This window comes from Dryobates pubescens, chromosome 9 (genome assembly GCF_014839835.1).
Source record: "Dryobates pubescens isolate bDryPub1 chromosome 9, bDryPub1.pri, whole genome shotgun sequence".
In the NCBI taxonomy this organism is placed as follows: domain Eukaryota; kingdom Metazoa; phylum Chordata; class Aves; order Piciformes; family Picidae; genus Dryobates; species Dryobates pubescens.
This window is the reverse complement of record NC_071620.1, coordinates 14,042,123-14,068,529: the sequence shown is the minus strand read 5'-3', so window position 1 is coordinate 14,068,529 and position 26,407 is coordinate 14,042,123. Positions and strand designations below refer to the sequence as shown.

The window sequence follows — 26,407 nt, the reverse complement described above, 5'->3', positions numbered from 1 at the left end:
CTGTCACACAGGATCTCTTTCCATTTTAACCACGAGTTTGATATACCCAACTGAAAAAAGTAGAAAGATGAAACTCTATCCAAAGCAAACAACATTTTTGTGAAGAAAAACATAACCCCAAAAAATGAACTAACCAGAAACCTAAACACACACTGGCAAGAAAAGGATGTAATGAAGTGGAGAGAGCTCAGGGCACACCTGAGAGCAAAAATTGTTTATCCAGCACTCTACACTGGCCACTTCAAGGCATTCAGAGGCACGATTTCATCTACAACCTACCCTGGCACCAATGGTTGGTTTCAAGGTCATCATAGCTGATAGCTTAAAAGCATTCAGTCCAAATTCCTGCAGATTACAATGGAAAGAGAATATCCAACCCTAGAAAGATGCTTACAACATTTCTTTTTTAGTACTCACCAGCACATTTTGTCCTTGTTTTGAGAGCTGGGCCAGGAGAGCCAGTTCCTCCTTCACCTGGTCTTGTTAGCAACACACTGATTTCATACTCTGTGTCAGGATCCAGGTGTCCAATCTTATAGCTTGTGGAGTCCACAGGTTGGATGTCATACCAGCTGCCGCTTGAAGTTCGATATTCAACCTCCCTTTGAATGATGGGTCCATCTCCATTGATGGAGTTGGCATTCAACTGGATCCACAGGTAAGTTGCACCGACTGAGGACAGCTGAGGTGGGGCGATGGGAACCGGTGGCTCTGAAGGACAAGAAGTTGTAAAAAGCAGCAGTGATTACAGTGGCATTTTTTCTGTTTCTATAACATTCAAATAACCAATGGGATTGGTATTGTATTAGAGGTGAAGGCTGAATAAAAATATAGATGTGAAGAAATCATCAGAAACAATGAACTTATTCCCAATAAACTGTAATACACAAACCCTTCTGCTAATGCGCTTGGAGATTTTAACATGATGGTTTTGTTTTGCACTATATGACTTCAAACCAAGCATGACTAGAATTCTATTTGTCGTGGTTTGAGCTAGATCAGAACCAATTCTGGTCGGGGATCTGACTTCTCAGCTCAGTCTTTGTTCAGTGACTGCACATTCTGAAGTTCAGGGCAGATTTGCACAACCAGGGGCTACTTCTAGCAGTGTGAAGGCTGATGGGGAGAGTTACTGCCAAAGGCTGGGCTGCAGAAAGGCTCTAGCTTATATTTGCTCCTGTGCACACCACAGGCACTGCTACATCTTGTGCTCCACCTTGGGGTGCAAGAAATCAGAGGTGGCACCTGCATGGAGAAACATACAGGACAGGTGACCAAGACAAGGGATTCCATCCCATAGACATTACCTTCTGGACCAAGCTGAGGGGTCAACAGGGTCAAGCTTCTTCTTCAGCGGCCAGTGGCCCAAGAGGACTCTGTGCATTCTGTCTTTGATCCTAATCTGTGTGTTTCTGAATCCAGTTCCAGGACTGAGCTCCTGAATCTGATTCCCATCTGCTGCTGCATCTATTCTGGGACTTCCCCAGTGACTGCCCAAGAGATCAGTGGTGACAATGGTGACATCATTGCCGTCAGGGATTAGGTTGGATATTGTTTTGTATCTCTGTCTCTGTTTCATTGGATTTTTCTTATTTCCATTCCATCTGGTTGAATTTCTTTTCCAACTGATCAGCCTCTCTCCCTTCTTCCCTTTCTGTGCCCTTTGGGAAGGCAGATGAGTTCACAGGGAGCCTCTGTCACTCATCTGGTGGCCAGCCCAGCCCTGACCTTTGACCTATATGCTAGATATTGCACATAAAATTTTAACTTCCAATTTAAATCCTACTCAAAGTGACCATTTTAGAGTTAGAATTGATACTGTGTTTCTTTAGCGATTCCTACATGAAAACACAATGAATTTAACTCATATTGTGGAATCAGAAAATCATTTTCACAGTATCACAGTATCACGAAGGTTGGAAGAGACCTCAAAGATCTTCGAGTCCAACCTGTCACCACAGACCTCATGACTAGACCATGGCACCAAGTGCCACGTCCAATCCCCTCTTGAACACCTCCAGGGATGGTGACTCCACCACCTCCCTGGGCAGCACATTCCAATGACAAATTACTCTCTCAGGGAAGAACTTTCTCCTCACCTTGAGCCTAAATGGGGGGTAAGTTTTACCTGTTTGGAAAAGACCTCCAAGATAATCAAGTTTAACCAGTAATGAAGAACTGCCAAATCCACCACTAAACCATGCCTCTGAGTGCCACATCTACACATTTTTGTTAACTCTTCCAGAGATAGGGGCTCCATCACTTCACTGAGCTGCTTGTTCCAGGGCTAGACAACCATTTCAGAAAGGTTTACCTAAAGCTTCTACATTTCTCACAGACTGTACTACTCAGCTTTCACATTTCCAGACTGTGTAAGCAGAATAAATGTAGTATTTCTTCAAGTCTTATATCTTGGTTAAACAGAGAGAGCTTCTAAATGAGAGCTGGGGGAATTGTTGAGTCTTTACAGTGAGTCTGGCTCTTGTTTCACACAATGGTTTATTTTCACTAACTACCACAGAGCAGCAGTGCTCTCTCACAGAGCAAGTATGTGTGATGTCCTGATATTTGGGTTCCAAATATTTTCAAAAGTGAGCAAAATTTTAAACCCACTTGTATTTATTACCTGTTGGACATCTCATTTTAAATTGGATTGCTGAAATAAATTGCAGACTTCATCTCTTTTATAAAAGTAAATAGCAAATTCATTTTTTCCCCTATTGATTAACCAGGAAATTACTCTGCTCTTTCATGCTTCACATCTGCATAAAATTCACCATCCCATTGCTTAAATATATTCAAGCAGAATGAAACCAGGCCGCTGCAATAAGGCACTGTTTGATCCAATATTCTTAACATATCTATCAGCAAACACTGCCATCTTCTTAAGGCTACCCAGAATACGTAATGAACACCAAACACCTGCTTTCCCAAAGCTGCAGATTCAGATTCTCTTCTGCTAACCACTTCCCAATTTGTTGAGATATGGGCAGTCAAACAGAAAAGGAGTTGAATTTATCTATTTCAGCATTTTCTCAAGGACTTCAAAGTCAAAGAACATAAAAGAAAGAAGCACAAGGGAGATGGGAACTCTGGAAATAAGTACTAATGCATCCTGAGAAATAGCAGAATTGCTGTTTTAACAAACACATAATTATACTGAGTTACCTTTTTTAATTTACACAGAGAGTACTCAACTCTCAGAGCACTAAGTACACTGCAGATTAGCAACGCCTCAGACAGTGTTTCTAATTAATACTGCAACATCATACTCATTGGTGCAATCTGTAACTGCTGCAATACAACATCATAAAGCAGCAAACACAAGGTTAAAATGCATATGTATATTTATTTGACAGCTTCACAAAGATAATTTGTTCTCATGAAAAGCATGCTACAGCAGGCAGCAATCCAAAATATCTCCAAAGATCTCTATCTGAGAATGCAGGACAACAGCTGTCTGAACATGAGCCAGCATGAGCCCAGGTAGCCAACAGCATCCTAGCTTGGATAGTGTGGCCAGCAAAACCAGGGAAGTGACTGTATCCCTGTACTCAGCACTGGTGAGGCCACACCTTAAATGTTCAGTTTTGGGGCCCTCGCTACAAGAAGTACACTTTGGTGCTGGAATGCATCCAGAGAGGGAAATGAAGATGATGAATGGTCTGGAAAACAGGTCTGGTAAAGAGCAGACTGGGGAAAAGGAGGCTGAGGGGAGACCTTGCTCTCTCCAACTCCCTGAAAGGAGATTGTAGTGAGGTAAGAACTGGTCTCTTCTCCCAAGATAAATGACCATATGAGAGGTAACAGCCCCAAACTGCACCAGGAGAGATTTAAATTAGATATTAGGAAAATGGTGAATCCCTGAAACAGGCTGCTCAGGGGAAGTGGTGGAGTCGCCATCCCTGGAGGGATTTAAAAGATATGGTGCTGAGGGACATGGTTTCTGGCAGTGCTGGGTTAAGGTTTGGACTCAATATTGAAGAAATTCTCCAGCGTTTAATTTCATAACAATCATTACTGATTAGAAAAGACATAAAATTAGCTTTGTATTTTGTGGTGCATTCCAGGAGACAAACAAACATTGTTTATATTTTCAAAGCACTAAGGAAAATGCTGTTATGTGACAATACATTGGCAAACTGATCTCCTGGTTAGACACATACTGAAATCCTTAAGCATATAAACTATGGCTTCGTGCAGTGCTAGCACGGCTGAAAACAGTTCTGACTCAACTCAAAATGATTTAGCATCAATTTAAATCATTAGGCTGTTTTGTGAACCAAGACATGAAATGAAACGTTTATAGAGCATCCTGAGGCATTTACTTAGCCATGCTGAAAGAACAGTTAATTACTTTCCAGTTTCAAACACTACTAAAGGGCTGTTGAAGTGCCGTTCAAAATGCGGACTCAGGAGTTAGGTCACTAAGGTTAGTGGTTACACCAAGTCATTGCAAATATTACAAGCACTTGAAACAAGCAGTATTTTATTGTCTTTTGAGCCCTCAGGGCATATTTTTCATTCTTTTGTGACCACAGTGCAAAAGGTTAACATAAGCAGCATTATTTCAGCAAAGCCTATGTATAGAATAGAATAGAATAGAATAGAATAGAATAGAATAAACCAGGTTGGAAAAGACCTTTGAGATCTATTAGTAACTTAGTTTAATACTAATAGTAGTCATCTTACCAGAGACTGAGGTTGCATAAAATGAACATTTCATCACAAATATGATACCTGTTTTAACCAGTCACTTCATAAATATGAGAGCCAGAGTTAAACACTGTTGTGGTTTAAGCTAGAACAGAACCAGTTCCATTCAGTGATTTTCCTTTTCAGGCTTTCCAGGAAGTGACTGAATCCCAGTTCCTGGAGGGATTTAAAGCCATATAGACATGGTGCTGCGTGACACGGTTAGTGGTGAACCTGGCAGCACTGTGTTACGGTTGAACTTGACAATCTCAAAGGTCTCTTCCAACCATAATGATTCTACATAAACAAATTTTCCAAGGAACAGAAATCCAGGTTTCATGACACAGCTGTTGCTTTTCTGGAAAAAAGAAGAAAAAAGTCCCTTCTTTGAAGCCCAGAGACTTCAGTGCCTTCCTGCAGACAGCTTGCTAAGATGGTTGAACTATCTCAAGTGCTTTGGCTGGAGGGCGTCTCAAAGCCTGCAGGTTGAGGCACACATCCACACAGGATAATATCAGCTTGAAGTCAGTTTACCAAAACATGAACACCTGGAAGCAGGAGTTCATGACAGGAATTGTCAGATAACCCATGAAAATAGGTACTAACGGCAGCACTGTCTGGGGAAAAGAATAGAATAGAATAGAATAGAATAGAATAGAATAGAATAGAATAGAATAGAATAGAATAGAACAGAACAGAACAGAACAGAACAGAATCAACAAGGTTGGAAAAGACCTCAAAGATCATCAAGTCCAACCTCACCCAAGACCTCATGACTAGTAGACCATGGCACCAAGTGCCATGTCCAATCCCCTCATAAACATCTCCAGGGATGGTGACTCCACCACCTCCCTGGGCAGCACATTCCAATGGCTAATGACTCTCTCAGTGAAAAACTTTCTCCTCACCTTGAGCCTAAACTTCCCCAGTTGCAGCTTGAGATATGAACAGACTGATGGATCCAGCAGGGAATGTCAGTTGGTAGAGAAAACAGATGTGAAGTACCTGTGTATATTTCATCTACAGATGAGATTTCAAAATGTGTGTTCTAAAACCTGTAGACATGGTACTTCAGGGCATGGTTTAATGGCCATGATAGTGTTAGGCTGATGGCTGGACTCAATCTCAGAGGTCTTTTCCAACCAAAACAATACTACAATACAACTGATGCCACAGAGAAGTGATTGTTAATATTTTCTGTGTCTTGATCTCAAAATGATTTTGCCCTCCAGAAGGAATCCTTTTCTCTAGAGGTATAGAAGCACTTTGTTTCTGCTCCCGGTCTTAAATCTTCCATTTGGAAAGATGGAGACATTTCAGCTGCCAACGTTACAGATGGCTACCTTGCTGTGCCCTCAACTTAAAAACCACACAAAACTCCTTTTAACCAGTTTGACACCTGGGTTTACCTTGTTTGAACTCAATAAGCAGTCTGCACTCTGCAATAATCTGATGTCTGCTCAGACAGGCTCATTCTGCTCTCCTAAATCTAATCTGTGTTGGATCTGCCCACTGTTAGGAAAATCCAACTTGGGGATCCTATGCAGAAGCCTAATTTACTTCAGCAAATACACGTAATTATTCCACCCTCCTATTTTTCCTTTTGCTCAATGTTTGATTACTTTAACGTCACCTATTAGACACAAACTGCTGGTTGGGGTTTTTGGTTTGTTTTTGGGGGGTTTTGTTGTTGGTTGGTTGTTTTTTTTTCTATAAGTGGGAGATCTGACAAGGCCAATTTCATGTCTCCCATTAGGTAGTGACATTTCAATCCAATTCCCTGACAAACTTAGACGAGGATCCTGTGTAGTCTGAGCACACACAATGACAAGGCACTTGTCTTTTCAGTTGCCTATCAAAGCAAACACTTGTGGAAATTGAAAACCTCCCCTTCAGGTTTGATTTAAATAGAGCCATCAATACTTGATTTCACCACCCTCTAAGAATCACATGAGATAACAAAAACAAGTTCTCAACAACAACAACAACAAAATCCTTTTTCCTTCTTGTTTAAGGCCAGACTAATTGTTCACTGACAAGCTTTTTGCTCATTAACTAGACAATATTCATGTTTACAGTTCTTTAATAAGATAACATGGGATTAATTGACAGCTCTTTAATTGCTTTCCCCCTCCCCGCCTTCTCCATATGGATTAAACCTTGCTAAAGCAGTATCTGCTCAGGTAAGTAAAGAAGATAAGGTAAAGAAGGTACAAGCAAAAAAAGATTTAAAAAAAATAAAAAAGAGAGAGAGAGAAAGGGGGGAAATGACCACTAGGCATTTCTTTGCATATCTCCCATCAAGATTTCATCCCTATTCCCTCAGAAATGACATGGACCTGAAGGAATGGGTCCAGAGGAGGGCCACAAAAATGATCAGGGGGCTGCAACACCTCCACTGTGAGGACAAGTTGAGGGAGTTGGGGTTGTTCAGCTTGGAGAAGACTGTGGGGAGACCTAATAGCAGCCTTCCAGTACCTGAAGGGGGCCTACAAAAAGGATGTTTACAAAGGCCTGTAATGATAGGACAAGGGGCTATGGCTTCAAACTAGAGAAGAGATTGGATGTTAGAAACAAGTTCTTCACCATGAGGGCAGTGGAACACTGGAACAGGTTGCCCAGGGAGGTGGTTGAGGCCCCATCCCTGAAGATATTCAAAGTAGGGCTCCAGGCAACCTGATCTAGTTGGGGATGTCCCTGCTTACTGCAGAGGACATTGGACTAGATGACCTTTGGAAATTCCTTCCAACCCCAACCATTCTATGATTCTATGATAGCAGGTTTTGTTTGGAACACCTGATGCTCACAACATTTCTGCTGATTTTAAAGGTTCTGGTACTTGGTCTCCAGTGCCACACAGCACCATCATAGTAGTAATAAAAAATTTAAAGAGGGTTGCATAAGAGAGGGATTGGAATCTACCTAAGAGTAACTTTCTATTTAGTGAAACTATGTTTACAACGAAATAGAAGGAATGTTGGAGGGAGGTGTGCAAACATTCCAACACGAAAGCAACAACAGAATCGTAGACAAGTTTGGGTGGGAAAGGACCTTTAAAGAACCATGCAGTCAGCAGGGACATCTGCAAATAGATCGGGTTGTTCAGAACCCCATATTGCCTGACCTGGAATGGTTACAGGGATGGGATTCTACTACCTCTCTGGGCAACCTTGGCTAGTTCTCAACTCTCAGTGTAAAAAAAAAACTCTCTTTAGTCTAAATCTCCCTCTTTAGGCTTAAAAGCACTGCTCCTTGTCCTGTCACAACAAGGCCTGATAAAAAAATTGTCCCCATCTTTCTTATAGGCTCCTTTAAGTACTGAAAGGTCTCCCTGGAATCTTTTCTCCAGGCTGAAGAACTCCAAAAAAAAAACACCCAAGCAAACAAACACAAAACCTCAAAATCAATAAAAAAACACAAAATAAAACAAACAAAACCACAAACAAGTGAAAAAACAACCACAGAATCGTAGCTATTTTGAATAAATCCCAACTCTAACACAGGATTTACTTTGTTTGCAATTGAGAGTTACAACTCCAGTAACCAGAATGCAAGAGCACGTCAAGTGTGAAGATCTGATTGCCTCTAACTTCCAAACTTTTACTCTCCTGTCACAGTATCACAGTATCACCAAAGTTGGAAGAGACCTCAAAGGTCATCAAGTCCAACCTGTCACCCAAGACCATGACTAAACCATGGCACCAAGTGCCACGTCCAATCCCCTCTTGAACACCTCCAGGGATGGTGACTCCACCACCTCCCTGGGCAGCCCATTCTAATGGCTAACGACTCTCTTTGTGAACAACTTTCTCCTCACCTCAAGCCTAAACTTCCCCTGGTGCAGCATGAGACTGTGTCCTCTTGTTCTGCTGCTGGTTGCCTGGGAGAAGAGACCAACCCCCTCCTGGCTACAGCCTCCCTTCAGGTAGTTGTAGGGAGCAATAAGGTCTCCCCTGAGCCTCCTCTTCCTCAGGCTGAGCAACCCCAGCTCCCTCAGCCTCTCTTTGTAGGGCTTGTGCTCAAGGCCTCTCCCCAGCCTCATTGCCCTTCTCTGGACACATTCAAGTGTCTCGATGTCCTTCTTAAACTGAGGGGCCCAGAACTGGACACAGGACTCAAGGTGTGGCCTAACCAGTTCTTAGTGTCATCCCTGCAATGTAATTCCAGGGAAATTCTTCTTAAGTCAGCTTACTTACACAAGAGTAAATGAGAAGAGAATTAGATTCATTGTTTGCAACAAAGAGCAGGGAATAATTACGCAACTGTTTCTACATGCAGTATTAAGCCATCAGTAATTCCCAAGTGTACAAAAGCATAGGGGTAAATGCATTTTTTTTCTTGATTTACTGATGGTAATGGATAAGAAACCCATCTATATATATATCTGCATTGAAAGGCACCCCCTATCTTTGATGTTCACTATCCAGTGCTGCAGAGAAGCTGCTGGGAAAAAAAAAGTGCAATTTCTTAATTATAAGCCATCAAGAAGAAAGGCTATTTACTAATTAGCCACTAATGCTGCTATTTCAGCATAGTCATCCCAGGTTTTACAGCACAATGTTTAAAATAAGAGCTTTTTTAGGTCAGAAGGAGTGACCTGCAGGTGGTCTTGTAAAAGCTCCAGTAGAGGCAATGGGGATTACCATAATTACTTTGCCACTCTACAAGTAGTTAATGGGATTACACCCCAAGGCTATCCACTTGTTCCCAGTGCCCAGTGCAAAGAACAACCTGGGTAAGCACAAATTCTTTAATGATACACTTTGTAATTTCATCTACCACACAGCCAAAGGAGCACTAATAAATTTAAACACCCTGAATTAAAGACATTGAAAAGGAGGAAAAAAGCAAAACCAAACCAAAACCCCATAAAATCTTCAGCTTCCTTTACCTCCTGTCACTGATGCTGCAAGACTGCTTCAAGCACACACTGTTCTTGCTCATTTTCAGTGGTGTTAGGTCTGAAGGATGCTTCATCACTCCCTTTGGGGCTCATAGTCCACATTTTCTTTTCTGAATTTGCTAGGTCTCCATTTTGGGGTATCTTTTATTTCCTTTTTGTGCTTGGACTGAAATAACCTCATCTTTTTCCACCATGCCTTATCTCATCCACCCTATTTCTTTCTTTCCTCATCTGCTCATTCAACCTGCTCTAGGTGACCTTGCTTCAACAGGAGGGTTGGACTAGATGATCCAAAGAGTTTCCTTCCAACCCCCACCATTTTATGATCTGAATTTTCATACAGCTATTTCTTCAGTCTTATCTTCATACGCTGGTTAGCTGCAACCTCCTCCTAGTTAGCTGCAACCTCCTTGGGCATCTAGTGCAATCTCCCTGCTAAAGCAAGGTCACCCACAGCAGGTTTTCCAAGATCACAATGTCCAGGTGGGTATGGAACCTCTCCAGAGAAGGAGAATCCACAACCTCTCTGGGCAGCTTGACCCAGGACTCCAGCACCCTAACAGTAAAGAAGCTTTTCCTTACATTTACATATTTTGCAGTAAATATGTATTTTTAGAACAGAATCCCCACTATGAAGGTAAATTGCCAGCATTAAGTTCATACCTTAAACAAACAAGCAAACAAACAAACAAACAAACACCCACCAAAACATCTTTAAAACATCTGCAGCAATCACTGCTGCCTCAATTTTTCATCACTGGTCATATTCAAATTCAGAGAGAGAGGATGCAGAACAACTTCATCCATTTCCAGCCCTGACAAGGGCTTGTTGCAACAGTATAAGAGAGAATGGATTGAAGTGAGATGGGGAGACTTAAACTGGATATTAGGAAGAAATTCAGTATAATGAGGGTGGTGAGACACTGGAACAAGTTGCCCAGGGGGGTCATGCATAACCCCTCCTTGGTGGTGTTCAAGGCCAGGTTGGTTGCCTTGAGCAACCTGGTCTAGTGGAAGGTGTCCCTGCCCATGGCAAGGGGGTTAGAACTAGATAATCTTTCAGGTCCCTTCCAACCTAAACCATTCTATGATCTAATTCTAAAGACTGCAATTGGAGGAAATATTGAAAACAGCAATCAACAAATAACTAGTTCATTAGCCCTGGCTGCTTCTCTCAATCCCTTGTTACAGCTGGACAGACTGCTAAGATTTACACAAAGAAAGTCCATTTATTGAACCTCTTATTGACTTAAACAGGCCGTGGGTGACAGTCTTACTGAATTAGCAACTGCAGGTCCTCATTCCATACACTGAGCATGCAAATATTGCTTTTTCTGGTGGAAATACCTTTGACTATCAGCTCTGCATAGTTGGAGACACCAACTCCTCCTTCCGTCCGAATCATGCAGCGATAGTTGCCAGCGTCCCTCTTCGTGGCATTTACCACACTAAAATAAGCTATAAACCGGCGGAAGTTGGGCACTTTGATGTCCTTCAAAGGTGCATCCCTTACATAAATGCCCTAGGAGAAGAAAAAAAAATTATTGTTAGTCATACTCAAAAAAAATCCCAAACAAACAGAGAAACCCCTGAAACAAAACCCATGCTGAGAATCAATTCTGTTTCTCTGGACTTCCTCAAGAGGGAAGGTAGAAACAGAATTCGGTGTGTGACTTTACAGGCACCTGTGCTGTGCGAGATTTCACTGGGACTTCACTGACAGTTCAGCCACTCATCACCAGTGGGTGACCACCCATTTGGAACAGCTGCTTTCAACCCTTTATAGTTTAGGCTCAAGGTGAGGAGAAAGCTCTTCACTGAAAGAGTCGTTAGCCATTGGAATGGGCTGCCCAGGGAGGTGGTGGAGTCACCATCCCTGGAGGTGTTCAAGAGGGGATTGGACGTGGCACTTGGTGCCATGGTTTAGTCATGAGGTCTGTGGTGACAGGTTGGACTTGATGATCCTTGAGGTCTCTTCCAACCTTGGTGATTCTGTGATTCTGTGAACTAATAGAAAGATTTAAGAGCATGTAGGATTTACTTAATTGGCTGGCTTTATGCAAGTGTAGCATTTATCCAACTCTACCAACTCTGGTGCTAAACCACATCCCTCAACATCACATCTCTGCATCTTTTAAACACCTTCAGGGATGAGGATTCAGCCACCACACTGGAGAGCCAGTTCCAGTGTTTGAGAACCCTTTCAGTGAAGAAGTGTCTTACAATGTCCAAACTAAACCTCCCCTGGTGCAACTTGAGGCCATTTCCTCACATCCTATCAGTTTTTACTAAAGAGACCAACCCCCACCTGGCTCCAACCTCCTTTCTGGTAGCTTCACAAAATGAACTCTCTCCTCAGCCTCCTTCTCTCTAATTTACAGCTATTTCTTTTAAGGGACCATGAAGACCAGAATACTCAGTCTCCACTTTCTCTTTGTCTCCACATCTGCCAAGAAAGACACACTTTTCACAGAAACATATTTCAAACTGAAGGCTACAACCATTATTAAAACATCAAGAGAAACTGGAGAACCCCAACCAGAACTTCCCAGAAGACTACCTTTTCAGAAAGGCATAGCTAGAATCACAGAATCATGGAATATGTCTGGTTGGAAGAGACCTTGAAGATCATCCAGTCCAACCTTTGACCCAGCACTAAAGGGTCAACGCTAAACCACATCCATAAGCGCCATGTCCACACTCTGCTTCAACACCCTTAGGGATGGTGACTCCACCATTGCTCTGGGCAGACCATTCCAATATTTTATACACCTCCCTGTGAAGAAATATTTCATAATATCCAGCCTAAACCTCCCCTAGTGCAGCTTGAAACCATTTCCTCTGGTCCTGTTGCTTGTCATCAAGGAGAAGAGGCTGCCACCTCCTCGCTCCAACCTCCCTTCAGGTAGTTGTAGAGAGCAATGAGGTCTCCCCTCAGCCTCCTCTTCTCCAGACTGAACAACCCCAGCTCCTTCAGACACTCCTCACAGGCCATGTGCTCCAGGCCCTTATGAGCCTCAGTGCCCTTTTCTGGACACACTCCAGCCCATCAATATCCTTCCTACAGTGAGGGGTCCAAAACTGAACACAATACTTAAGGTGTGACCTCACCAGGGCTGAGTACAGGGTGAGGATCACTTCCCTGTTCTTGCTGGCCAGATAATAGTTATTTTTAGGAGATTTTCCTGGCACTGGTTATTTTAGTAGGTTTTCCTGACTTCAGGACTTGCAATCAGGGCAAGGATTGTACACTGCTGAGCTTCTATAAACCATCAACACAAATAGTGCTGTCTGTTTTTCTGCCCTTGAGTTTGTGGCTTGTCCAGCACAATGTAAGACTCATCTGAGAATTAGTGACCTCATTTTATGCCCTTAGGTTGTCACTGTTCTGAAAGTGCTCTTAAAATACCAGTTATAAGCAGAGAGTTTCCAATACCAGCCACATGATATTAAACTAATCCATAAATCACAAAATCAAGGGAAAGTTAATCACGCCATTAATGCCCAAAACCCAGCATCAATAACACTAATACTCATTCTCATGCACAGTAACAGTTACTTCCTCTTTGGAAATAAACATGGGTGAGGTACACCTTATTTAAAAGAAGAAAAAATGCTTTTAAGATCTCCAAAGAACATTCTACTATCATGTCTAAAAAAATTACTCTTAAATTATCACTTGAGAATTACTTCAGGTAATTGCCAGCTCCTTAAAATCCTTACAGTTCTGAGCTGCTGCTAAACTGGCTTCTCTGACAGCAGTTACCAAGAACAAAAATTGGAAATAAATATTTCCAATTGCTATTTCAGAACTCCTGTTTTTACTGGTTTTGTCACTGTAGGATCCTTCAAGCAGGAATGGTTGCAGAAAGCAGGAAACAAGAACTGGTGTCAAGGGTTAGGGCTGGGCTGGTGAGCAAACAAGTGCCAGAGGCTCTCTATGAACCCCTTTGCCTTCCCAAAGGGAAGAAGGGAGAGAGACTGATGGGGTAGGAAAGAAAGTAAACCAGCTGGGATTGAAATAAAAACAATTTGGTGAAATAGAGACAGAGAGATACAAAACAGTAACCAGCCTAACTCCTAACATCAACATTGCCACCACTGATGCTGGGGACAGGCATTGGGGAAGTCCCAATGCTGGACTCAGGAGCACATGGGAACCAGATTCAGGAGCTGGATTCTGGAACTGGATTCAGGAACACACAGATCAGGATCAAAGGCAGAACTGATGGAGTCCTTCTGGGCCACTGGCCATTGAAGAAGAGGCTTGATCCTGGTGACCCTTCAGCTTGATCCTGAAGGTAATGCCTATGGGATGGAATTCCCTGTTGGTCACTTGAGGGTGGTCCTGGCTGCTCCTTCCTGCAGGTGCCACCTCTTGCTTTCATGCAGCCCGGGGTGGGGCACAAGATGTGGCAGTACCCTTGGTCTGCATGGAAGCAAGTCTAAACCAGAGCCTTTCTGCAGCCTAGCCTTGGCGGTAACTCTCCCTAGCAGCCTTCTCACTGCTAGGAGCAGCCATTGGCTGTGCAAACCTGCCCTGAACTTCAGAATGTGCTGACACTGAGCAGAGAAGTCAAATCCCTGAGCAGAATTACTTCTGCTCTATCTCAGACCAGGATGTCAGGGTAGCAATGATTTTAAAAGGAACGTTATTCTTTACCTAAGACCATAACTGATCAACCCTGATTGCCAGAGCTACTGACCAGTTACAACTCACCTGGTTTTATAGTATGTTTCTGCAGCTTTCAGACTCTTTCAGGACTGCTCATGGCCTAACCTCAGGCTTACATTCCATCCACCCATGGTAGTTTTTCCTTTTTCCTTGTCACAACATGAGGAAACTTTACACAGGCTGTTTTATCTTGCTAAGAACTAGGGTAAGTTCTTCTCTAGGGAACAACATGCTGCCACAGGCTGATTAATTTCAATGCCTAAACTAGCTCAGCTCATTTAGAGTGTGAAGAAGCCTGTCTGCACTCCAGACTGCAGGATACATCCACCTTTCCATGCAGGACACCTCTATCCTGAATTTTACCATTAGGAAACAACTAGAAGAACCATGTAAATATTTTTAGAACTATTTCTTTTTGTTTATAGCCAACAAAGCCACCTTGAGTACTGTGTCCAGTTCTGGGCCCCTCAATTTAAGAAGGACACTGAGACTCTTGAACGTGTCCAGAGTAGGACAACAAGGCTGGGGAGAGGGCTCAAGCACAAGCCCTATGAGGAGAGGCTGAGGGAGCTGGGGTTGTTAAGCCTGGAGAAGAGGAGGCTCAGGGGATACCTCATTGCTCTCTACAACTACCTGAAGGGAGGCTGTAGCCAGGAGGGGGTTGGTCTCTTCTCCCAGGCAGCCAGCAGCAGAACAAGAGGACACAGTCTCAAGCTGCACCAGGGGAAGTTTAGGCTCGAGGTGAGGAGAAAGTTCTTCTCTGAGAGAGTTGTTAGTCATTGGAATGTGCTGCTCAGGGAGGCGGTGGAGTCACCATCCCTGGAGGTGTTCAAGAGGGGACTGGATGTGGCACTTGGTGCCATAGTTTAGTAGTCATGAGGTCTTGGGTGACATGTTGGACTTGATGATTTTTGAGGTCTCTACCAGCCTTATTGATTCTATGATTCTATGATGATTCTATGAAAGGTGACAGCAGGCTGTTAAAGAGAGGAGATGAAGGGATTCTTAAGCAATGTCACAAAGCAGTAGAATTTCTTCCTTAACTTGCAGCCCACGAAGAGAGAAGACCATGAAAAGATATGATGCAAGGACACTTGTCAATGGCCCTACACAGAAGATGGTCTTCTCCCAGATTGGTTCCCCTCATTCATCCCAATGTCCAGTAGAAATCCTGAACAATCCAGTATGGGCTGTTATATAAACTGCCAGGAGTGAACAAAGGGAACTGCTCAAATACCAGGCCTGTAGCTGGTGGTGTTCCTCTGAATACATAGAATACATAGAATAAACCAGGTTGGAAGAGACCTTCAAGATCATTGCGTCCAACCCATAAACCAATCCAACACCACCCAAACAACTAACCCACAGCATCAAGCACCCCATCAAGTCTTCTCCTGAAAACCTCCAGTGATGGCGACTCCACCACCTCCCCAGGCAGCCCATTACAATGTGCAATCACTCTTTCTGTATAGAACTTTTTCCTAACATCTAGCCTGAAGGTAAGTACTGGGTCCAGTCTTTGTTCCAGTTTGTGCTCATAACCTCTAGTCCTGTCACTGGCACCACTGAAAAGCGTCTGTCCCCATCGTCTTGACTCCCAACCTTTAGTTATTAATCAGCATCAAAAAAACTCCTCTCAGTCTGCTCTTCCCCAGACTAAATAGTCCCTGGTCTCTCAGTCTGTACTCATCACAGATGTTCCAGTCCCCTCAGCATCAGTTCCCAGTGACAGTACAAGGGGCAATGGGCACAAAATGTAACACAGGAAGTTCTACTTGAACATGAGGAGAAACTACTTTCCTATGAGAGTGATGTAGCAGGCTCCCAAGAGAGGTGGTGAAGTCTCCTTCTCTGGAGAGATTCCAAATCCACCTGGACTTTGTGATCCTGTGCAACCTGCTGTGGGTGACCCTGCTTTAGCAGGGGTTTGGACTAGATGATTTTCAGAGGTCCCTTCCAATGCCCACCATTCTGTGATAGTGTGATTCTGCAACTGTGCAAACAGGACACATAACCCCTTGAAAAAGGGAATCTGCTACAGTCATTTAGTGCTAGAGAATCCTAAAATTACAGAATTGTTTTGGCTGGAAGAGGTCTTTAAGATGATCAATTCCAGACATTAACACAGCACAGCCAGGGACACTGCTTGGACACGTCAGACCTGCTTGGACTACAATGGCCATGTTACCAGGGCAGAGCCATCCATCTTTCCTAGAGCAGAAGAATTCCAATCATAAAACAAAGCCTGAAAGATGCCGAGATAAAAAAATGCAAATAACAGATTCCACTGGCTGCTGAGCAACCCTCGTGTTTTCAAGTGTTCAGGGAAAGCTTCTGGAACAACATAAATACACATACTGTAACAAGCTATTTAATGCAGCTAATGAAAATAGATAGCTGGGAAGTCAGTTGTAAGAATAAATTTTCTATTAACCAACATCTTATTTAATGTATAGGGATATAAAAAGAATAGTCTTAATTTAACCTCGAGATATACTCGGCGTGAAAAATCCATATTCCTAGCACCAGCATATTAAATGAATACAGAGACAGCTTTAAGCACTTTAAAAAGCACATTATTTTTCCTTTTTAGGCAAGCTAGACTGAAAAGAAATAGGTTGATGCTTATTTAAATTAAACTTAGAGTCTATTTTAGGCAATGAACTACACTCCAAGTCTTCTCAATGAGTGGCAATTTAGCAGCAATAAGATATATATTAAACCTTTCAGAAATACTTTTAGTACAACCACAGAAGTAATTCCAAGAGAATGGAGTTCTGGAATGATAACATATCCAGCACTACTACTGCATCAATCACTCTCAAGGCTTCTTTCATCTACTTTTGCCCAACAGGTAGATGAAGCAGCTTTTCATACGGAATTATAGAAATGTTTCAGTTGGAAAAGACCTCAAAGATTGAGTCCAGCCTTCAGCCTAAGACCACCACGGCCATGAAACCGTGCCCCTAAGTGGCATGTCCACACATTTCTTGAACTCCTTCCAGAACAGTGACTCCACCAGTTCCCTGGGCTATCTATTCCAATTCCTGACCACTCTTTCAATGAACAAAATTTTCCTAATATCCAACCTAAATCTCTTATGAGTAACTTGAGACCATTTCCTCTCCTTCTATCACTTGATACTAGGGAGAACAGATTGACCACCACCTCACTCCAACCTCCTTTCAGGGAGTTGTAGAGAGCAATGAGGTCTCTCCCCAGTCTCCTCTTCTCCAGACTAAACAAGCCCAGTTCTCTCAGCTGCTCTTCGTAAGACCTGCTCTCCAGACCTGTCACCAGCTTTGTTGCCCTTCTGAACATGCTCCAGCAATTCAGTCTCATTCTTGTAATGAGAAGCCCCAAACTGAACACAGGAAAGTTCTGTTATCACACATTCAAATATATACAATTATAAAACAGTGATTAGAGTCACACCAGAGTGATCTCAAATAACATCAGCAGCACCAGAAGTAATTTTGTTTAAAAGATGTCTAAAATCCAAATCAGATAGTAATTAATACCTCAACTAAATTGCTTTGCAGAGTATGGATCCCAGTAATGAAGACAGTCAGCTCTGCCTCTGGATTTCTAGACTTGCTTTCATAACCCAAACAACTGTTTGTCAGTCTAGATTAGAAGCACCACAGATCCTGTGATTAGCCTGTTTTTATTCCATCTTTCTACATTAACAAGTGTATTTCATTTGAGTGATGTAGCCATGATGGAAAAAAAAGATTATTATTGTCCTGTTTGGAATTACTATTGGAATTGCACTCAGCATGTGTAACTCACGGGCATTCAAGCAAAATGTTGTTATTTCACCTTTCAAGGAAGATTTCAGCTTTCAGTATTTGTGTGATAGGTAACTGAGCCTTTTCTTCAAATCACATCATCTCTTCAGGATGACTAAGCCCAAATGCAGCCCAGAGCTGCCAGGTAATATCATAAAAGATTACTAAAGTTACACATCAAATAGTGATGTTATCAAATATTATGCAGTAACAACTACTGGAAGACACAATTAAACATACAGAAAGCAAACAAAAAATTTATTGTGTGTTCTGGAGTCAGTCCCAGGAGGGACCTGGACAAGCTGGAGAAGTGGGCTCATGTGAATCTCATGAGGTTCTGTAAGGCCAAGTGTAAGATCCTGCACCAGGGCTGGGGGAGCCCCCAGTATCAATTCAGGCTGTGGTAGGAAGGGCTTGAGAGCAGCCCTACAGAAAAAGACTTGGGGGTGCTTGTGGGTAAAAAATTGAACTTAAGCCAGCAGTGTGCTCACAACCCAGAGCTGGCCATCTCCTGGACTGCATCCCCAGCAGTGTGGGCAGCAGGTGGAGGGAGGGGATTCTGCCCCTCTGCTCAGCTCTGGTGAGACTACATCTGCAGCCCTGAGTCCAGCTTTGAAGTCCTCAGCACAGGAGAGGCATGGACCTATTGGAGTAGAGCAAGAGAAGGCCACAAAAATGAACTGAGGGCTGATTACTGCTGTAAGAACAGGATGAGAGAGTTGGGGTTGTCAGCCCTGCAGAAGAGAAGGCTCTGGGGAGAACTTGCAGACTTCCAGTACTTAAAAGAAGCCTGTCAGAAGGAGGGGGACAACCTTTTCAGAGACACCTGTAGCAACAGGACAAGGGGTGATGATTTTAATCTAAAAGAGGGAGATTTAGGCTAGATAGAAGGAAGACATTTTTCACATTGGGGTGGTGAGACTCTGGCCCAGGGTGCCCAGAAAGTGGTAGAAGTCCCATCCCTGGAAACATTCCAGGTCAAATGGACAAGGCTCTGAGCAACCTAATCGAGATGAAGATGTCAACCCCCTCCACAGTCAACAGGGACTAGGTGATCTTCAAAGGTCCCTTACAACCCAAATAATTTTATAATTATTAGCATAATTTCCATCCATACACACAATGCAAAGTACACTGATGCAGGCATTTGTCTCACTTTTCTATATAAGTAACGGGAGAGTTGAAAATCAGTGTGCTCATCTCCTACCTTCTCTTCATTGAAGAATAGAATAGAATAGAATAGAATAGAATAGAATAGAATAGAATAGAATAGAATAGAATAGAATAGAATAGAATTAACCAGGTTGGAAAAGACCTTAGAGATCATGAAGTCCAACCTATCATCCAACACTCTCTAATCAACTAAACCATGGCACCAAGCACCCCATCCAGTCTCTTCCTAAACACCTCCAGTGATGGTGACTCCACCACCTCCCTGGGCAGCCCATTCCAATGGCAAATCACTCTTTCTGTGAAGAACTTCTTCCTAACATCCAGCCTAAACTTCTCCTGGCGCAGCTTGAGACTGTGTTCTCTTGTTAGAATAGAATAGAATAGAATAAAATAGACCAGACCAGACCAGGTTGGAAGAGACCTTCGAGATCATTGTGTCCAACCTATCATCCAACTTTATGTAATCAACTAAACCATGGCACCAAGCACCCTATTAAGTCTCCTCCTAAACACCTCCAGTGATGGCAACTCCACCACCTCCCTGGGCAGCCCGTTCCAATGGGCAATCTCTCTCTCTCTATGAAGAACTTCTTCCTAACATCCAGCCTAAACCTCCCCTGTGCAGCCTGAGACTGTGTCCTCTTGTTCTGGTGCTGGTTGACTGGGAGAAGAGACCAGCCCCCACCTGTCCACAACCTCCTTTCAGGTAGTTGTAGAGAGCAATAAGGTCTCCCTTGAGCCTTCTCTTCTCCAGGCTAAGCAACCCCTGTTCCTTCAGCCTCTCCTCACAGGGTTTGGCTACTGAATCGGTCATGTAGTCTAACAGCTGCCATCACCAAAACACCTCCCTGTTTCTTTCCAACACCTTGTCTTTGGGTTTCAATTAATCTAATTTTTACTTTGACTCTGCTTTCCTCAAAACAGCTTCAACAGCCCTTGGTCTTTAAAAAAACCCGAAACCTCTGTTAAACTCCAATTTGAAGATGATACCTCCCAGTAGTAAGGTGGTACATTTTTAAGCACAGTATTCACTGTAAAGGTCACTTTCTTTCTCCCAAAAGTCCAAGAGCATAGCACTGAAAGCTGATTGAATTTACTTCACCAATTACTTAACTCATATGTGTCCCTAAGTGATTTTGATGTTGCTGAACTGTGCTTCATATCAAGGCAGTCTTCTGGGTCCAGGAACAGCATATCTAACAAACTCTTGAAAAGCAATCTGAGTTTAATCAGCCACCTGTGGCACAGGTCAGCTGCTCCATTACCTCCAGTTTGGTAATCATCATGTATTATTTAATGCTTCAGTATAACTGGAAGATTAAACACATCACATTGGGTTTCTTGAAAAGAGAACACAATTTGGGTTGCTTCACTTTCAAATTGAGACCAGAATATCAACAAGGTTAGAATGATAAAGGTAATCCCAGAACAACTTCTCTTCATCAAATGAGAATTATGTATGGGGTAGATAGGGAAGGAGGAGAAATTCTGTTTTGTTATGTCCTTACCAGTGAAGCTGATAAATGCAACAGATGAGAACAGTGATTTATAAATATCTCAGGACCACAAAGTCACTGTGCTTGGAAAGGATTTCACATAGTCCCAGACCCTAGCTCAAAGCAGTCATCTACAGCAAGCTGCTCTTGACTGCATCCGGCTACAATTTTGGTACCTCTAAGGGTGGAGACTTCCTATCCTCTCCAAACAACCTGCTCCAGTGTTTGAACACTGTAAATTATCTTTTTATTCTTATGTTTAAGTGAAATTTCTTGCATTTCAGCTTGTGCCCTGTGGAATTTCTTGTATTTCACTTTGCACCCTGTCTAACCTTAGCCTGTATCTGGAGCTAAGCTCTAGCACCCAATGACCTTCCCCGATGAGAAGGGGGAAAGGAAAGAGGAGACAAGATCCACATGTTGAGATGAAAACAAATTCAATGAAACAGCAAAACTGATCTCAATGTCAACACAAAGTATAGAAACTTATATTCACCCCAGCAAAGGTTCAACACTCACATCAAACAGGAAGACAGTCCTTAAGATCAGAGAAGGAAGAACAGCAAGGTGAGAAGAAACCCAAGCAGGAAGCTCTAGCAGAAAGAGGGACTTGGACATCCAGAGGGACACACAGGATCCACATCAGGATGCACACACCTTAGAACATGTGTAGTCCTGGCAAAATCTTAGTTGATTGATGTCATCAAAGTTCTTCTGAAGTCAACGGACTCAAGATGATATCTATGCACACGATGGTCTGATCAGTCTTGGAAGACTGAACTATTTATGAACAGAAGAATGATCTCCTGCACTCCTGTAGTACCCAAAGGCATTGATTGCTAACCTAAACTGTTTATTTTAATAACCAAAAAAGCATCTTTTGCAGGCCTGTCCCCTTGTACAATTCCCGTTGTTTACAGATGTTCATGTTACTAACTTGTTACATGTGTACAAATTTGGTGAAGGGGATGGAGAGAGTCTTCTGAGGAGCGGCTGAGGGAACTAGGATTGTTTAGCCTGGAGAAAAGGAGACTGTGGGGAGACTGTCTGGCTCTCTGCAACTCCCTGAAATGTTGGGGTGAGGTGAGTTTTGGTCTGTTCTCCCAAGTAATTGGTAACAGGACAAGAGGAAATGTCCTGAAGTTGCACCAAGGGAGCTTTAGGTAGGAGAAACTTCTTCACCGAAAAGGTTCTCAAACACTGAAATAGGCTCCCCAGGGAGGGAGATCAATCTTCATCCCTGGAGAAAACCATGTAGAGGTGGTGCTGAGGGACATGCTTTAGCACCAGACATGGTAGAGTTAGATAACAGTTGGACTTTATGATCTTGAAGGTCTGTCCCAGCCAAAACAATTCTATGATTCTACCATTTAGTTTTAACAGGTAAAATACTGTTTCATTAGCTTAGAACTCAAAACTGGTTGAAGCAGCTTCTTCCCCAAGTGCTTCTAGACTTAGCAATGAAAACAGGAATTATGTGAAAGCCTTGGAGAGTTTGCAGCATAACAAAAAATTCTTCTGAAACCCCAGGATTGCAGTTTACCTCCTGGGATACTTTGTGAGATTTACATAAGGAAGCACATGCAGACACACACACAAACAATTTGTAGAGCCTATAAATATATTTTATCTTCCTGATTTGCCAGGAGTCATTGCACTGGCTCCATGTTCTCAGAAGGATGTTTTTGATACCTCTCATTTATGTGTGATTGTGTATTTGGAAGGAAAACAATTTGCTTTCCAGAACTCCCTCTGACACAGGACTATATCTCTTCCTTTGAATAAATAATAAATAATGCATGCAGGGTTTGTATGTAGTGGAATAAAATCTTTCATACTCTTCACACCTTCGGAAAATAACTACTGAAGATACATAAAAATGCCCCACATACCCTGACAGACATCTGTCAGGAAAGACCAGAGGAAAAGCCAAATCCCTTATTAACAGGTAATAAACTGTTTACATAGATTTGAGTAGAGTTGTCATTAAAATGCTCCTGTTCTGAGTTTCTTGGCTGCAAATGAAGTAGCACATGTTCTGCATGCAGAAACCACAGGTATGAAAGATTCCACTCTCTTCTCTTCTGTCAGAGAGCACCCATTAGTCTCTTGCTTTTGGTAAGTCTGATGCTGCTTCTCACTGCAGCTGTCAGACATCCTGAGACCCTGTTGTTATTTCCATCCCTTCAGCAAATTTTTACTCTTAGGTCTGTACTAGCTAGCTCCCCCACTCACCCTGTGGGGACCAAGAAGGTTAGCAGTATCCTGGCTCGGATCAGCTATAGTGTGGCCAGCAGGACCAGGAAACCGATTGTCACCCTGGTACTCAGCGCCGGTGAGGTCGAACCTTGAATAATGGGTTCAGTTTTGGGGCCCTCATTTCAAGAAGGACTTTGAGGTGCTGGTGCATGTCCAGAGAAAGGTAAGGAAGTTAGTGAAGGGTTTAGAGCACAAGGCTTAAGTGGAGCCTGCTGCATTACAGCTTGTGTCCATTGTCCCTTGTCCTCTCACTGTGCACCACTGAAAAGAGTCTAGACCCACCTCTTAACCCCTAGCACTTTAGATATTGATATTGATATTGATATTATTTGGATATTGATACTGATATTATATTTAGATATTCATTAGCATTGAGAAGATCCTCTCTTAGGCTGCTCTTCTCCAGGCTAACCAGCCCCAGGTCTCTCAGCCTTTTCTCCTCACAGAGATTTCCAGTCCCCTCAGCATCTTTGTAGCCTCTGATGGAACCTCTCCAGTAGTTCCCTGTCTCCCTTAAACTGTGGAGCCCAAAACTGAACACAGTAGGCCAAATGTGGCCTTGCTAAGCCAGAGTAAAGGGCAAGGAGAACTTCCCTTAACCTGCTGGCCACATTCTTCTTACTGGACCACAGGAGACCATTGGTCTCTTAGTGAACTTGTTGCATGGCCCATTAACACCACTAAACCCTGACTCTCTTTTACCTGAGCCCCAGCAAAAATATCTCCAGAGAATGGTTTACATTTTATTCTGGCTCTGGTGTAAATCTGAATGACTTCTGTGAAGATGCTTTGCAGCTGAATATTGGTTCAACTGTTACTGGGAGCAAAAGAACCTTTAAGGTGCATTTAACCAGTTGTATGATGCAGAAGACACCCTGTTTTCTGATGACTATTATAGATATCTACATTGCAATCATGGTCCTGTAGCAGTGTCATGGGATGCCATAAGCAGGCGCAACAAAATTCTTCAAGATCATACCATGAAACCAGATGGTGTAAGTTGATTGATAGAGAACAGAAAAGCCTAGGGATTTGTTACCCTATACTGACCCAGAACACAAAAATACAGCTAATCCAGTTGGGAACTGTAGCTCAGAGCCTTAGTTTGCAGCATCCCACACTTGGAGCTGTCTGCTCAGTCTTACTGTAAGCAGCAGCAGACATCTGTGGAAATGGGCAAGCAAGCAGAAAAATAAATCCAAGACAACCAGGAGATGCTGTTAACTTTGAAAATGTTCTTACACTAAGGCACATCTGGAATTTACACAACCTTGGAGTGATTACCAGAGGGACCTGCAGTTATATGGGCAGGAAAAAAATAAACAGTGGTTCTGCAGGAAGATAAACACCCCAAAAAGTCAATCTGTCAGTACTTTCTTACCCTTCATCCACAGAGAAAAATATCTCATCATCATGAATAAACAAGGAATCATTTAACTAAGCTCAGCAAAGATACTCTGGAATTGATACTGCTGGTAAGAAGATTGAGTTTTTATTATTGTGGGGTGTTGGTTGAGAGCTGGCTGAAGATGAGCCAGCATGTGCCCAACTGGCCAAGAAGGCCAACAGTATCCTGGCTTCGATCAGCAATGGTGTGGTCAACAGCACCAGGGCAGTGATTTTCCCCTTGTATTCAGCACTGGTGAGGACACACCTTGAATACCAGGTTCAGTTTTGGGCCTCACAATCCAGAAAGGACATTGAGGTCCTGGGTTGTGTCCAGGGAAAGGCAAAAAAGCTGGTAAAGGGTCTAGAGCCCAAGTCTCCTGAGGAGGAACTGGGGGAACTAAGGATGGTCATCCTGGAGAAAGGGAGGCTCAGGGGAAACCCTCTCACTCTCCACAACACTCTGAAAGGAGGTTGGAGCAAAGTGGAGACTGGTCTCTTCTCCCAAGGAAAAAGTGATAGATCAAGAAGAAATGGTCTCAGGTTGTGCCAGGGGAGGTTTAGGTTGGACATTAGGAAAAGACTCTCAATAAAGAGTGCTTAGACCCAGGGCAGTGTACAGCCCCCCTCTCTGGAGGAGTTTCAAAGCTCTGTAGATGTAGTGCTGACAGACAGTTTAATGGTGACCAGGGAGTGCTGGGTTAGCAGTTAAACCTGATGATCTTAAAGGTCTCTTCCAAACAAAATGATAAGATAAAAATCTAGATGGATATTTCATCTCTGAAATAAAGAAATCACATTCCAGGCTTGAAAAGAATGTAAAGGTGTCCTGAATTCCACAGGGAAAAAAGTTAAAAATGATTTCTACTATCCTATGGAAAAGCTGGATGCAACCAGGATTTCCCTACACTGAGTTCTACATTCAATTTTATATATATATATATATATATAAATAAATATAGATATAGATATAGATATAGATATAGATATAGATATAGATATATAAAAGTCCAAAGGTTCCTAAAAGGTTATGATAATGAAATGGCAACCCCTTGTTTTCCCATACATGATAAACTTCTTTTTATGACTGGACAAATTATTCTTTCAGAAAATTTCAAAGGCTTAGGAAAGACAGGATGTGAATTCTACTAACTCAGCACTGTAATTCTGGTTGGAAAGGGCTGGAGTGTTGAAGAAATACCAGCTTTTTGCCAGGACAGAGGTTGAGAATCCCCATTTGCATGGGTTTTTCAAATGTAGAAAGTCATATATCACCAAATAAAAACAGCGTCTTTCAGGAAGGACCTATATAGAGAGACAGATAAACATATGCAGATAAATAAGAGTCCTTGCTTCTCATGTGGTTTTACTTAACTTGTTTCTGTGCTAGTTTTTTTATGACTCTTCAGCTAATTTGTCAAAATTATATAAGTTCCAAAATGCTTGCTGAAATTTTGCCTCATGGGCCTCATTGAATCATATAATTGATTCAGTTGGAAAAGGTCTCTAAGATCGTCAAGTCCAAGTGTCAACCTAAGACCACCATGGACAATGTCTCAAAGTCTCATGTCTGCATGTTTCTTGAACACCTCCAGGGATGACTCCACCACCTTCCTGGGCAGCCTGTTCCAATTCCTGCCACTCTTTCAGCAAAGAAATTTTTCCTAATATGCAACATAAACCTCCCCTGGCACAATTTCAGGGCATTTCCTCTCATTCTATCACTTGATACAGTAAAAGCCTTAAATTCTTTAAACCACAAAAATTTCTTCTATAAGCCCCACCAGCAATTACTGCATCAATTTCTTCCATCCTTTCTTCTCCATACACTGCAGTTTCATCTGACTGATGTCTTCATGCATTGTTTTAGGCATCTTCATGGCTTTCTCACAATGCACCAATTCTAGCACGTTGCTTTTCATGTATGGAAAGCACAGAGACCTAGATGCTTATCTGTCCCTATTGCTGTCCAAATGCAGACTACTGGTTGCTGTAGAGAACAGACAACTCTGGGATGATGGCAGTAAGA

At 42.6% G+C, this 26,407-nt stretch overlaps 1 protein-coding gene across 16 annotated transcripts in view; it reads right to left on the bottom strand.

The window, feature by feature from the left end:
* Window positions 1-26,407, bottom strand: part of PTPRM (protein tyrosine phosphatase receptor type M) — a 514,813-nt gene that overhangs the window by 313,491 nt on the left and 174,915 nt on the right. For all 16 annotated transcript variants that reach the window (XM_054164442.1, XM_009909925.2, XM_054164443.1 and 13 more), the window contains exons 6-7: window positions 10,946-11,120; window positions 418-711 (exon numbers count right to left, since the gene is read on the bottom strand). In XM_054164442.1, coding sequence (XP_054020417.1) covers window positions 418-711; window positions 10,946-11,120 — 469 coding nt within the window. The remainder of the gene's footprint in view (window positions 1-417; window positions 712-10,945; window positions 11,121-26,407) is intronic.